Source organism: Ochotona curzoniae, unplaced genomic scaffold, assembly GCF_017591425.1.
Source record: "Ochotona curzoniae isolate NIBS_2020 unplaced genomic scaffold, NIBS_Ocur_1.0 contig_908, whole genome shotgun sequence".
NCBI lineage: Eukaryota > Metazoa > Chordata > Mammalia > Lagomorpha > Ochotonidae > Ochotona > Ochotona curzoniae.
The window spans coordinates 19205001-19218513 of NW_024466607.1; the positions used below are offsets into that span (position 1 = coordinate 19205001).

Sequence of the window (13513 nt, forward strand, 5' to 3'; positions counted from 1 at the left end):
CACATTAACTAGGACTAGGTCAGGTCCCAGCCAGAAGCTGGGAATTTAGACTCTGTCTCCCACCTGGGTGTTAGAGATGCAACTACGTGAACATCACTGGGTCCCAGAGAGCACATGAGCTGGAAACTGGAATTGGAAGTACAGTCAGGGCCCAAACCCAGGCATTCTGATAGGGGCTGCCCATTTCCCATATACTATTTTGACCCTTACGCCAAACATCTGCTGCTCATCAATAGTGTTTCTCAATTGAATGTTCTAAACATTTCCCAAAGTTGATCACGTCTCGACGTCCTAATTTAGACCATCATCATCATTATCTCTTCTTTCACTAATATAATAAGATCAGCTTCTCCCTTGGCCATTTCTACTGAAGCTTTTCGTCTACTCTCCTAAGAGTCACTGGTGTGGACTTTTAAATGATAATCAGATAGTAGTGTTCCCCCTGGCTACAACTCTTCAAAAACTTTCCATCTCTTGAAAAAGTCCCCAAATCCCTGCCTATCATACACCTTGCTGTGTGACCACCATCCACCGTCTCACTGCCTTCTGCTGTTGTAACTCTCTCCTTTGCTCTCTGAGTTGAGCCTAGCCTGCCTCCTCCCTCAGTGGCTTCTGCACCTTTCCCCCCCCCCCCTCAGTTGTCTCCTGGCTCTTCCTCCTCCTTGTTTAGGTCTGCACACTTAGGTCACCCGTTGGAGAGGTTGACCCCATAATCATTTCTCCCACCTCACCAACTTAGCACTAACTGCTAGGGGGACCTATATCTTATGTAATATTTTATCCAAGAGCTCTCTACTATCAGAATGGGAACTTTCCAGCGATGGTAAGGATTCTGTTGTTTACTGCCTGCCTCTTTCTCAGTGCCTGGCACATAAAAGTCACTGAAGAACAGCAGTGGACGAATGATGATGAGACGATGGATGGGGGAAGCACAGGAGGGCAGGGGAAAGAATGCAGGGCCAAGACGAAGCCAGGCATTCATGCTCATCTGCTTCTACTCTGTGATCTTGGGCAAGTCACTGGACCTCTCTGGCTCTGTTTCCTGCTGATAACAGGAGTGGATAGACTTTAAGGTGCCAGCTAATCAATATCTGTAAATATCACTGCAGTTTCTCAACTCTCCCTTAAGATATGAAGTAGTGCTCATCACGTAATGAATAGGCATGGTTGAGTTCCAATAAAACTGTATTTACAGAAGCAAGAATGGGGCTAAATTTGACTCTTGGGCTGTGGCTCACTAATGCCTAAATGATTTCCAGAGTCCCTCCTCTTTAATATTCTAGATCTCTCAATTTGCTTTTGGCATTTCGTTAAAGTGGTAACTTCAGAAAGAGGCCTCACAGCACCCAATTTCTGTAATAGTGGAATTTGCCAATACAGAAAGGCTAGCAGTAGGGGAGAGTTGCAGCTGTCAAATGGGTAGGAGTAAGATCACACTTGGAAATCAGAGCTTGGTATTGCTCAGAGGTTGAGCAGTTTTCCCGGGTGGGTGGTGATTGGCCTTCCTCCTTCTTAGATAACTCTGTGTTGTATTAGCTATCATGCGGAAAAGGACCTGCATGCCTTGTATTAGCAGATAAATTCAAGCACCTGTAGTGGTTCACGTAGCCCTTTTCCTGTATCATGAGATTCAGTGTGACAAACCTCAACTCAGTACCTTGCACACTCCTCCACCATTTTCTAACGCAGAGGACAGATGAGGTCCATCCTAGACTAGTGAGACACAGAAGGAGTTTTCCAAAGAAACATGACTGACCTTTATAGATAAACTTCTCCAGCCAGAGCTTCAGCCTGAGCAAGTGGCAATTGCATTTCCAGAGATTGTCTTTGAGATACAAAAGCTTCACGCTGGGCATGGACTCTAGGAGTGCCCGATCCAGATGCTGAAGCCGGTTGTGTTGTACTGCGAACACAGTTAAATTCTCCCAAGTCTCACTCAGGCTTGTGGGAAGGTGGCTTATGGAGTTTGATGACAAATCAAGCTCCCTCAGCTCAGGGAGAGAATGGAAAATTGTGTTGTCCAGGGAGAACAGGGAGTTCTGAGTTAGGTTTAAAACCTGCAAGTGCGGAAGGCCCTGGAAAGCCGCAGGGGACAGATGTGAGAGGGAATTGTTGGCCAAGTTTAAGGTCGTGAGCTGGGGCACTGACTGAAATGCGAAAGCAGGGATCTGGTGTATCTGGTTATCTTGTAAGTTCAACCATAGTGTCGTAGCAGGCAGATCAGTAGGGATTTCTGCCAAACCCTGTTGGCTGCAGTCCACAAAACTGGAAGATGAGTGACAGTGGCAGTTCTCCGGGCAGCCACGTGCCCCCTGGAGCAGGAAAATCATACTTGAAAGCAGGAGCAGTTCACCTAGAACAGACAGAAAGTGGCATTGGAACCAGTGTGTAAGGAATGGGTCAGTGTTTTTTCTCCCCTTTTGTATTCATAGCTAATGTGACATGGGAGACAGGTGGCACCATGTATGTGCTGGAAGAGGTTGTAGCTCTTACTGTCTTTGTTGGAGTTGGGCTGGGCTGTTATACACTTCATGTGAATGCTTCGTGGAAGCTTCAGAAGAGATCTTTTCCTAGTGCCTCAGTAATCAGAGGATGGAAAACTTAAGGATGGGGAATAGAACAGTGGAAGAAATCTTTGTGGAGAGAGCATATGCCTTTTGTAGAATGCAGCAGATTTATTTACGGCCAGACGTGTCTAAGATAGAGAACTTCGGGTATTCTGACTCCTGAAAAGTATGCGTTAGAGCAGTGCTGTCCAAAAGCACTTTCTGCAAGAAAGGAATGCATGTGCTGTCCAATAGGGTAGTAAGTAGCCACGTGTGGCTAGTGAGTTCCTGACATGCAACTGTGGCAACCAAGTAAGCGAAGTTTTGGTTTGTCCACAACTTGGGAAACTTGAAGTGGCTCCATGTGGCTGACAGTTGTTATACTGAGCAGGGCAGCTCTAAGCATGTCCATCTCTGCAGGTGTAATTCCCTCAGTGACCATTTTCCATAAATGACAATTTCTAGTCCTTTTTAGGGCAGGAGCTTTCCAAAATACAAAAACCATCAGGAGTCATACATGAAACAGTCCTGTTCCCATGATATTCCTGCTGCTTGTTTGTGGGTTCTACTTTCTTCCTCATTTTTCTTTTCACTCAAAGCAGTGACCAAGGCAGTGCAGCTCCCTCAATTAGTGACCGTGTCTTATTTTCCAGCATGACTCTGCCACCAATATTTATGTCTCTCTCCAGACGTGTTGTACATTATTAACAACAGCAGCAATAGCAAGTCATTGGAGTGCACACGTTTGGAGCTTAGCGACACACTCTGTGCCTGATATCGATCAATTCCTTCTTCTCTTAGGATTGGAATCTGCTTGAGAAATTTGGTTCTGTTATCATTGTCATTTAAATGTGAAGATGCCGAGGCATGGAGAAGCTGAATCCCTGCCTGAGTAACTGATGTGGCCATAATGTGCAGCTTTGACAGTCTTCCTGGGGAGTACTCCCCTGCTGTGCCCCACTACTGCCTATCACATCCCCTCTCTAACCATCAGTGTGAATATCATCAATAGCACGTATCACGCTGCAGTTTGTTTTATTCACTCACAACTTATCCATCTGCATGGATACCTAAAAAGTGGATTCGTTTGTTTTAGCTGCTAGGGGAGTTTTCCATGGTCAGACCACATTATAGTTAACATTTATACTCTCTCTGTCCCGAGAAGATTTGAGCTGAGGAGGATTTTTCCCATCACAAATCCTACTGCACCGGTGGTTATGCAGAGGGCTCTGGACTCAACCCTTTTGGAGCCCAGAGAGGAGGGTGAGTGGTGAGTTTACATTTTATAGATACACTGTGAGATTATTCTCCAAAGTTACCATGTCCACTCCTTATGTCCCTGAGACCGGGATTTCAAAAGATGGCAAACAGCTGTCTAGGGCCTTGTGTGAATCGGTAGAGGAATTCACAAGGCCACACAATAATGTTCAGATCTCCACAAAGTTATCTGCTGCCGTGAAAGTTATCTCTGCCTGGGGTGGATAGGTGGCTTGTTTTTGGCTTCATTAGAGGTTATGTGACGTGGCCTTCAAAGGCACTGAGCCTGTTGGCCTTAGTTCCCCGGGTCTTCTCCTGCCGGCTGGCCATGTTCTAGGGCGATGGAGGAGATGTTGAGGGAGGCTTCTGAAGGAGCTGGTGCTCAGTTTGAGGTCAAGGAATGCAGAACATCCGCTCCCCTCCCCTTTCAACGCATAAAAGAGCAAACCCCTTGTTGTGGTCTTTGCCGTTTGGGTGAGAATCCAAATGGCTCCTTCTAAGGCTATGCACATTTTCCTTCCCCAAAATGGACACCCCTCACTTTTCCTGCCAGCCTGGAACCTTCCATATTTGTAGGAAACTGTTCCTTTAACATGCTTTCCCCCGGACCCATGCATCTACTCACGAAAGGCTTGTCTTTCTGGGATCAGTGTGTATGTTTGTTTGTTTGTTTGTTTCTTTCTTTCTTTCTTTCTTTCTTTCTTTCTTTCTTTCTTTCTTTCTTTCTTCCTTCCTTCCTTCCTTCCTTTCTCTTTCTTCCTTCTTTCTTTCCTTCTTTCCTTTCTTCTTTCCTTCCTTCCTTACTTCTCTCCCTCCCTCCCTCCCTGATTCCACCCTGGCCTCAAAGAAAATAGTACATGAATTTCAATGCCAGGCACTGCCTTTTTTATGAAATAATCCATGTTGTGCCACTCTATACACCTGTCATAACTACATACCTTTATCTTTAACCTCTGCCTGTGCACCCATCATAAATCCACATCTGTCCAGTCTTTAAGAAAAGCTACCCGACAATGGATTTCCCACAAGCACCTTTGTGGGGGGACCTTAGGGTCCTCTTTTAGAGAACTTCTCACCTTTCATGGCTGAGTCTCCACAGATGTCCGCGCTGATCATGCAGGCCGCCCTGATTAATCTGCAGATGAGCAAACACAGGACATGGCAAACTCGGAGAGCCTGTCTTTGATTCGTTTTTTCCCCCCGAATCCAGCTTGCGCTTTTTCTCCGGAGCAGCCAACAGTTGTGTCTTTCAGGAGACCGCTTATTTAAGCAGCCTTGCCCCTTGTCTCCATCTGGCTGGGCTCGATTTCCATAAGAGGATCTTTAGATGGTGCCCCCTTCTTCTTTCTTAGAGTCTTGGCCTCCCCAAAATCATCCCTGCCTTTCCCATTCAGCCACCGAAACACATAAAGGGTGTTTGTCAAACCGCCGTGAACAGCTGTAGCATTCAAACATGACCCCGATGGCTCAGGCTTTTTGATTATTTAATCTGCTTGAAGTCCAGGGCACCAAAATAAAACGGCTTTCTTAATCCGGTCGTGGCTCCTGAATTCTGTTGACTTATTAACCATGCACCTCGGGGTGGGGGGGGGGTGGCGGGGAGTTCGACACGAATCCCCAGCCCGGGGGTCTAGCAACAGAGCCAGCAGAGTGTGTAATATGAGGACAAATTGGCCTGCTGGAAGCTGACATGGTTTGCACAGCGCGCTGCTTCGGTCATCGAAGGCTTATTCAGCCAACATCCGTGGGGATTAGCGTTGTTGACAGGGTCTTGATGCCCTGCAATTCATAGCCATGGTTTCTTTGAGTGGACATTGCAACCTCTTCTCCCTGGTGCCACAAATACTTCTCAGCTGCTCACTCCCTATGCCCCAGCCCACCCCACCCCATCCTGGCCCTGTTGAACTGACCTCTCGGCGAGCGTGACTTTGGAAATGTTTCTCCATCTTTCACTGTTTTCCTGATGCTGAGGTTCAGCCTGTCCCTCATTTTTCACAGACCAGACAATGAAGCCTTCCCCAGCGAGCATCAGGCATCAGTGAACTGTGACTCTAATCAAATCTGTTGGGAACTTTCCCACCAGGGTTTGGAACTGCTTCTGCAAATGTGCAAATCCCTTACCATTGGCAGAGCTGGCATTCCAATGCCCTTAGCCACCCTTGTACAACAAGCCAAGGTGCTCTGCGTACCCACGGCAGCCACGTTGTAGGGTGACTTCCTTGCTTTGATGGAGGCAGTACGAAATAGAAACTAGGTCTCAGCCCAAATCCTGGAGCCGCTGAGTGTGGCCTTCGCATTCACCTGGGTCTCATGGAATTCCAGCTCCATCAACCACCAGCTCCATGTCTTGGAACAGGCGACTGGCCACGTGAAACCTTATCTCTAACATGGACATGATAGTAGTTCCCCCTTCACAAGATTGTGCTCAGGACTAAATTAAACAATAGAGATCATGGCTCAGTGTCTCTTGAGAGATGCTTGTGGCCACCCATGGAATAACTTCCCAGACGCCCATGCTCCTGGCATTCGGAGGGCCGATCTTGACCATCAGGACAAAGATGTTGCCAGTCAGAATAATTCTAATGCCAGAACTTACAGACTCAGATGTTGTCAATTTTCAGCAGCCTGTCCTTTGAGGACCCCTTCCTCCTTTAGCTGTATCCCTTCCCACCTCACAGAACCCAGCGTATTCATCCTGCTCCTTCCTGAAAGTCTGCTGCTGTTATTCTCGCCACCATCTTTTGAGTGTCACAGACGTGATGGGGGAAAGGCAGGTGTAGATGGAGGTCAGGTGTCAAAGAGCCACTTAAACTTTTAAAAGCTTAAGGCTTTCGTCCTTCCTTCCTATTTCCATGTGCACAGAATTTACTAGAAACTGTTTCTCAGTAATTCCTATCAGTGGCACACATGTAGTGTTCAAGCACGGATTCATCGTAACATAACCAATGCGTGTGAACCAAATACTTCCTTTCAATGCCAGGAGGCCTCTGTCTTCCCCAAGCATCAGAAAATATTGTTTTGTAGGGCCAAGTGGTTAGTATTATTCACTGATGGCCAGACAATTTCTGTTGCGGTGCTGCTACATCTTGGGAAACCAGTGACAATAGATAAATGAATGGGTGTGCCTGTGTTTTAATAAAAATTTACTCACGAAATAAGTGACAGACCAATCAGCTCTTGCCTCTTGTGCAAGTCTCCTCTGCCCTAACTAGCCATTGCTGTCACTGCTTCACTCTCTCCCACCTACCATCCATATCCAAATCCCAACTCTCCCCACCAGCCAGACATATCCACTATTTGGCTCCTTATCATGAAAAGGAAGGGGTTAGATAGGATGTTCTTTGGTGGCCCTCTCGTATGTTCAAAGTCATGTCACTCTGAACACAGCGACTGAGTGGGTGTGAGAGGTACTGTTCTTACCAACTCCAGAAGGACTTGTGCAGAGAATTTGAGAGCTGAGCTATTTTGTTTTCCCTGCAGGACCCCGCTCAGGTGACCATGTCTTTTGAATTCAGAAAAGATTAATTTATTGACCCCCCACCGTTGATTGTAGGAACTCAGGACACCTGCAAACAGAGAGCCCTTCAGACAGTCAGGATGTGTACGTGAACCATCACACGTGCCTGTTGTTTAAACCCTAATGCTGAGTGGTGCTTGGCAAATCATAGGTTCTCTGAGTGTGGGCTTCCTGTGTGTTTGTTGCTAATGCTTCCTAAGGAACAGGGAGAATGGAGTGTTATTTGTTCAGTGCAGAGTATCGGTCTGAGGAATCTGCTATATAGGCTCTAAAATGTGTGTCCCATCTCTAATTCCAACACACCAACAACCCTTGGAGAACCCTGATAGAGGAGGGATTCCTGGGAACGGCTGGTCATTGCCTCACAGGTTCTTCGACTCCATCTTGCTCCTGCTGACTCTAACTGGTGGTTAAAGATGGGCTGCACGTGTGAGCAGTGAAGGGCTCCCCGACAGGTTGTAGGGCTATGGAGGCAGAGGCTGCTTGAGTTCTTCCACCTGACCTCAGCACAAGAACAACGGGAGGGCGTGTGATCAACAGGCTATTTCTCGCAGCTGCACCGCCTGCCTCTCCTTTGCTTCCGCCCTGGAGGAGCCAGACCGGAGAGGTGGAAAGGGGGCTCTGTGCAGCGGGGCAGCCCAGGGGAGACCCTGAGTGCCAGCCCTAGGCCTAAGCCGCTCCCTGCGGAGGGAGACCTACACTGCGAGGGGCTTCTGGCACCAGCATCTACATGTGAAACAGACACACCTCGGGAGTAATGCCGTGATTGTCATCGCACAGATTGAGAATTTCGTAAGCTTTTACAACATACTCTTTTATCCACTTTAAGTCAGAATGTTTTCTAGCATAAACTGGTCTTTTTAACCTCTAACCTGCCTTCAAAAAATATTGGCAAGCATTATCTGCTCAAACTGATGATATCTTGAAATCTGGCATTTAGTAACCCTCTTATTAACACAGTAATGTGCAAGGAATGAATTTTCGAAAAATAGTCCTCAGAAACTGTTCAATTAAACAAAGCAAGTTAAGGAGGATTATGTATTGTATGTGTTGCTTTTATGTGGAAAAAAAAAACTAAAGGTAGACAAATTAATTCTATACCTGGACATGGGTTTGATCTAAGGTTGAAATGTATGGAGGAAGGCAAGTTACTAACCTGTTATTACTAAGTACTTGGATGGGGGACAGGTAGCATTTTAAGGAGAAGGGAAGATGGTTAACTTTCTCCACTTACGCTGCCGCGTATTCCGCTTGCTACGGCAAACGTGTGTTAGGTCTGTAATTAAAAAGTCGCCAAGGAGAAGAGTTGACTCATGTTCCACAGTAAGTCGAGGCGCCTTTCATTTATTAGAATATTCAAGACGGCTTATCCTGTGGCGACTAGCTGAGCTGGATGTGTAAATATAGCAAGCCTGCAGCCTGCCTCCCCACCCTCCAAGAGGATTAGCCACAAAGGTAGCATCTGTCCTTTTCTGCCAGCGGGTCCCAGCATGTGACAAAACCTCAGGCTGTGTTGGGATGTTTCCTGCAGGAATCATGTCAGCAAAGCAGGCTGAGAACTGAAGTTGAGCTGAGGGCTTTGGAAGAAGAGGTACCATGCCGTAGATCACTAGTACACCCCGCCTCTGCATTTGGTTTGCATTTTCTCACTTAGAGGTGGAAACTCCCTTGTCTCCCAAGTTTCAGGTGGGCCCCCAGCTGGCTATTGCAGCTATTTGAAAAGTGAATCAACAGGTGGGAGATTGTTCCATCTCTTAGTTCATCTCTGCCTTTCAATAAGTGAATTAGAGACAGAGAGAGAGCGAGAGAGAGACAGAGAGAAATAAAGAGAAAGGAGGGGAGTGTGGAGCTATGGCGTATCAGGTTAAGCCTGTGCCTGCAGTGCTGGCATCCCATATGGGTAGCAGCTCAACTCTCTGCTTCTTTACTTCTGTCCTGCTCCCTGCTAACACACCTGGAAAAGCAGAAAAAGATTGTCCAAGTGTGTGGGCTGCTGCAGCCATGTGAAAGACCCCAAAGAAGCTCCAAGCTTCTGGCGTTAGCCAGCACTGCCCTGGCAACTGAGTCAGCAAGATGGATCTCTCTCTCTCTCTCTCTCTCTTTCTTTCTGTCTCTCTTCCTCTCTCTTTCATGGGGCCTTTCAAATAAATCTTTCCATTTAAGAGAAAAAAATCAGGGAATGTGTAGCTGTATACACTTAGGTTTTTAAGAATCCTTATCCACAGATCCACTCCCTCAAGTGCCTGCCACAGCCTAGACCAGCGCAGGCCATATTCAAGAACTAGGAACCTAGTTTTTGTTTGTTTGTTTGTTTGTTTTTTCTTGGAAGTTGGCGACCCAGCCTGCTGAACCATCCCCTCCTGCTCCTAGGGTGTGCCTCAAGCAGGAAGCTCACCTAAATATAGTGTACTTTTGAGCAGATCTCAGCACATTGAACTTGCTACCCCTATGAAGACTCCCTGATTTGGTTTAAGCAAGCTAGGACTTCACTGACATTGTTACCCTCTCAAGGAACTGAGGTTCTGAAGTCATGCGGGGAACTTCAGATGGCAGCAGAGGCCCCACTGGATGCGTGTGGGAGCCAGGCGTGTGAGGTTTTTGCATTGTCAGAGTTAGCGCAATGCAAAGTCTGTATTTTCTCTATCTTCCCGGTGATGGCCTCCCCAGCACTTTTCCTGCACACAAGATGTATGTTGAAGATAAAGATGCATTTAAGATAAGTATGATTAAAGATAATTAGTGAGCTCATTGTGGCTGGTGGGGTAAACAGATGCTGGTTGACATGAAGCTCATGAAAGAAACAAAAAATCAAACGACATAGCAGCTTAGGATGCTTGGCGAAGGCTTCACACTGACAGGTGGTCTTGCTGAGATCTTTTTGATTGGCTACTTTTGTCCCTGCCCCAGGAATATAAATTTGAATCAAATTCATGTTCGTGTTTGATTGTTTACTCATGTTACACATGAAATGAGTGTTTGGTACAATCCATCTTAGTGGATTTTTGTTGGCTTTTTTTGTACTTTTGTTCTAACCTGATAGTCCAGACTGTGATAGATTGTAGAGTGTTTTGTACTTTTAGGTTATAACTTTGTGTATCTACGTTATCCTGCTATAGTGAGTCTGTGTTTAACTTCTCCCACTCAAAGCTTTCTCTGTTAGCCCTTTTGATGCACATAGCTTGAAAATGTTCTGAAACTCACAGTTGTCTCCGGCAAGATTTTTTGCCTGGGAACATGGCAATTAAATATCCAGAAGTTTAGGAATCTGTTTTGCTCTTCTAGGGTTATCTGTTTGATCGTTTCCTTTTACAACAGTGTCCCTGGTTAAAGACATGAAAGCTGGGCTGAAGCCATCCAGGCTCAGTGCTGCCTCCAGAATATACTGGATGTGTGGCCTTAGATGAGTTATCTGATCTCTCTCATCTTCAGTCTCAGCAGTGCTAAAAGGAACCTCACTTGCAGATTTGTGGGGAGGGTTACTTTTGTTTGTTTATTTAGAATCTTAGGAAAACATCTTTTTGCACAGCACAATATACATTAGTTGGTATCTTCTCAATAATTGCACCTGTATATGTCATTAAGTACTCACAGATGCTATGTTTACTTGCAAAATCAAGTCAACGCAAAGGAACATTTGGCTTGCGTGACGGTTCACCATCTTTTTAGATCATAAAATGTGTAGTGTGTGTGTGTGTGTGTGTGTTTGTTTGCCTAGAATCAGTTGCAGGCTCAGTGAATTTCTGTTCTGCCTATCTCTGCTTATTATCAAACTCGCTCCACAAACAAAGGAAAGCTGGTGGTTGCATCATGAGTCATGAGATGGCAACTTCGTGTGGGGGGATGTCAGCCAAATAGATGTCCTGCCTGGCCTTTGAAGCAGCCTCAGACTTCCCACTCTGATGCAGTAGCGATATTCTTCCCCTTTCATTTAATCCAGGGTTAATTCGTATCGGGCCGCCTACTATGTGCTTATGCTGCTCTTTTCTCGAAGCTCTCCTCCAGCCTCTCCTGGGTTGCTGGGAGGCCTTTTTCCCCGCATCTTTGCATAATTAAAGAAAGCATGGAATCATCTCCCCAAGGGCTGTGCAGCTCTTTCATCGTAAAGCTTGACTGTCAGAGTTTGGAGGCAGATAGGAGTAGAAACATTTGCGTTCAACTTGCGGGCTCCTTCATTTGTTGTCAACATTTCATTTGTGATTCTGATGAGAGCCTAAGAGAAAATAAACTCATGTACTTGCTCTTGCTGCTACAGCTGATGTTTATAAGTATCTGTGGCCTCGAGTTGCTCTTACCACACAGGCGTTTGGAAGTGCGGTTGATGCTGCTGTGTGTGCTGAACCCCTAAGAGGGTTTGATCTGCCCATGAACGTGTTCCTGAAGCCTACTGCTTTTCTACTTTTGAGGGGCTTTCAACATCTTTATATAACCCTTAGATGCATGCATTAGGCTCTCATTCTAAGCTCCTTGTATTATATCTTACTGGGCATGTGTTGAATGTACCTCACCTGCTAAACTATTGGTGGTACTGTAAGAGAACTGGCCATGCTAGATATGGTGATACATTTGGTGAAGACACTGCTTAGGGCACTCGCATCCTGTATTCAGGTGCTTGGGATAGAATCCTGCCTCCAGCTTGCTTCTGATGTTCTTGGAAAACAGGAGGTGGTGCGGCTCAGGTGCTTAGGTCCCTGCCAAAGATGGAGTTGCTAACTCGTGACTTTACCCAGGCTTGGCCCTGGCAGCTTGTGGGCTGGTGGGGAGTGGATCCATGGATGCAAAATGCTTATCTCACCCTCTATCACTGTCATTCTGCCTTTCAGATACACTCTAAAATGAGAGAATTGGACTTGGAACTGGGGAAAGCATTCCTACGAATGTTAGAACCAGGTTAACATGCACAGAATTGGTTTCAGGGAGGGGGAGGGACTGAGCCATTCTAGCCAATGACAGGGGGGTTGGTCAGGCTGAGAGGCCTGGGACATGGCAGTGGGCCCTTGGGGCTACTGAAAGGCCAGTAGGCTTAGAGCACAGGGGGTGAGGGGAGAGCGTGGACTAGCTAGTACAGACAGAAGGTGAAGAAGCTGCTTGTTGAGTTCCTCCTCCAATCTAAAATTTCATTATTAAGCTTGTGTTACACCCGTACAGCACTTTGTGAATGCCACTGCCTGATGCTGGGTCAGGACTTGAGCCGTGCAGAGTGCCTGCTAATGTAGATGGGGATGTGTCACACATCCACAGTGGCATCTGTCAGCAGCTCCATCACCTCGCCCTAATTAAAGAGATTTACCCGCATGGTGCTTGTTACATGGCATGGAGTAGAGGGAAAGGGGGCATGGTTCCTACATGCCAAATCCCAAGCTTTTATGTTGTTCGCAATGACGGGAATCTACGAAGCATGCGCCCAAGGGACAGAAAAACAGCAGTTTCCCTCCACACCATCCAAATGCCTTCAGCCAAGGTAGTGTAAAAGAACAAGCTGTGCTGGGACCCAGAGCTGCCCTGGTGGAAGAGAACCTTCCTTCCCGTGAGTTCTTATGCATGTCAGTAAGGTGGGTGCAAGCCCCAGCAGGCCAGGGGTAGCACAGAAATGTTTGTCTCCCACCACCACCTGCTTTGTGAGCCCATGGCCACCTGATGTGGCAGCCCCTTGGCGCTAGCCATGGCCTCAGGTCCTACCCAGGCCTGGGGGAAGGCAGGCACTGCTAGGTAGCCACAGGCATTGTGCTGACACAAGCCTGGTTACTGTTCCTGAATTAGAGCCCACCCCTCTCCACATCTGACTAACCTAGATGTCCCTGAAATCTACATTACAAATCGCAGTGCCACAGAGGATGGCTTCAAAAAATATGTGGAAAAAAAGTGGCATTAATATACGTTTTCTATGAACTTTCAAGCATTCTTGAGGTTGTTTTTTAAAGATTATTTTTATTACAAAGTCAGATATACAGGGAGGAGGAGAGACAGAGAGGAAGATCTTCCGTCCGATGATTAACTCCCCAAGTGAGCACAATGGCCGGTGCTGCACCAATCTGAAGCCAGGAGCCAGGAACTTCTTCCGGGTATCCCACGCGGGTACAGGGTCCCAAGCCTTTGGACCATCCTCGACTGCTTTCCCAGGCCACAAGCAGGGAGCTAGATGGGAAGTGGAGCTGCCAGGACACAAACTGGAGCCCAGATGGGATCCCGGTGCGCT

At 46.8% G+C, this 13513-nt stretch overlaps 2 protein-coding genes across 2 annotated transcripts in view; one reads left to right on the forward strand and one right to left on the reverse strand.

The window, feature by feature from the left end:
* The window catches only part of LRTM1 (leucine rich repeats and transmembrane domains 1), a 9656-nt gene extending 4737 nt beyond the window's left edge, over nt 1–4919 (reverse strand). Inside the window, exons 1-2 of the mRNA XM_040994649.1 lie at nt 4880–4919; nt 1757–2353 (exon numbers count right to left, since the gene is read on the reverse strand). Of these exons, the coding sequence (XP_040850583.1) occupies nt 1757–2353; nt 4880–4919 (637 nt within the window). The remainder of the gene's footprint in view (nt 1–1756; nt 2354–4879) is intronic.
* CACNA2D3 (calcium voltage-gated channel auxiliary subunit alpha2delta 3) overlaps nt 1–13513 on the forward strand; it is a 696258-nt gene that overhangs the window by 586127 nt on the left and 96618 nt on the right. The gene's annotated exons all lie outside the window — the stretch shown is intronic.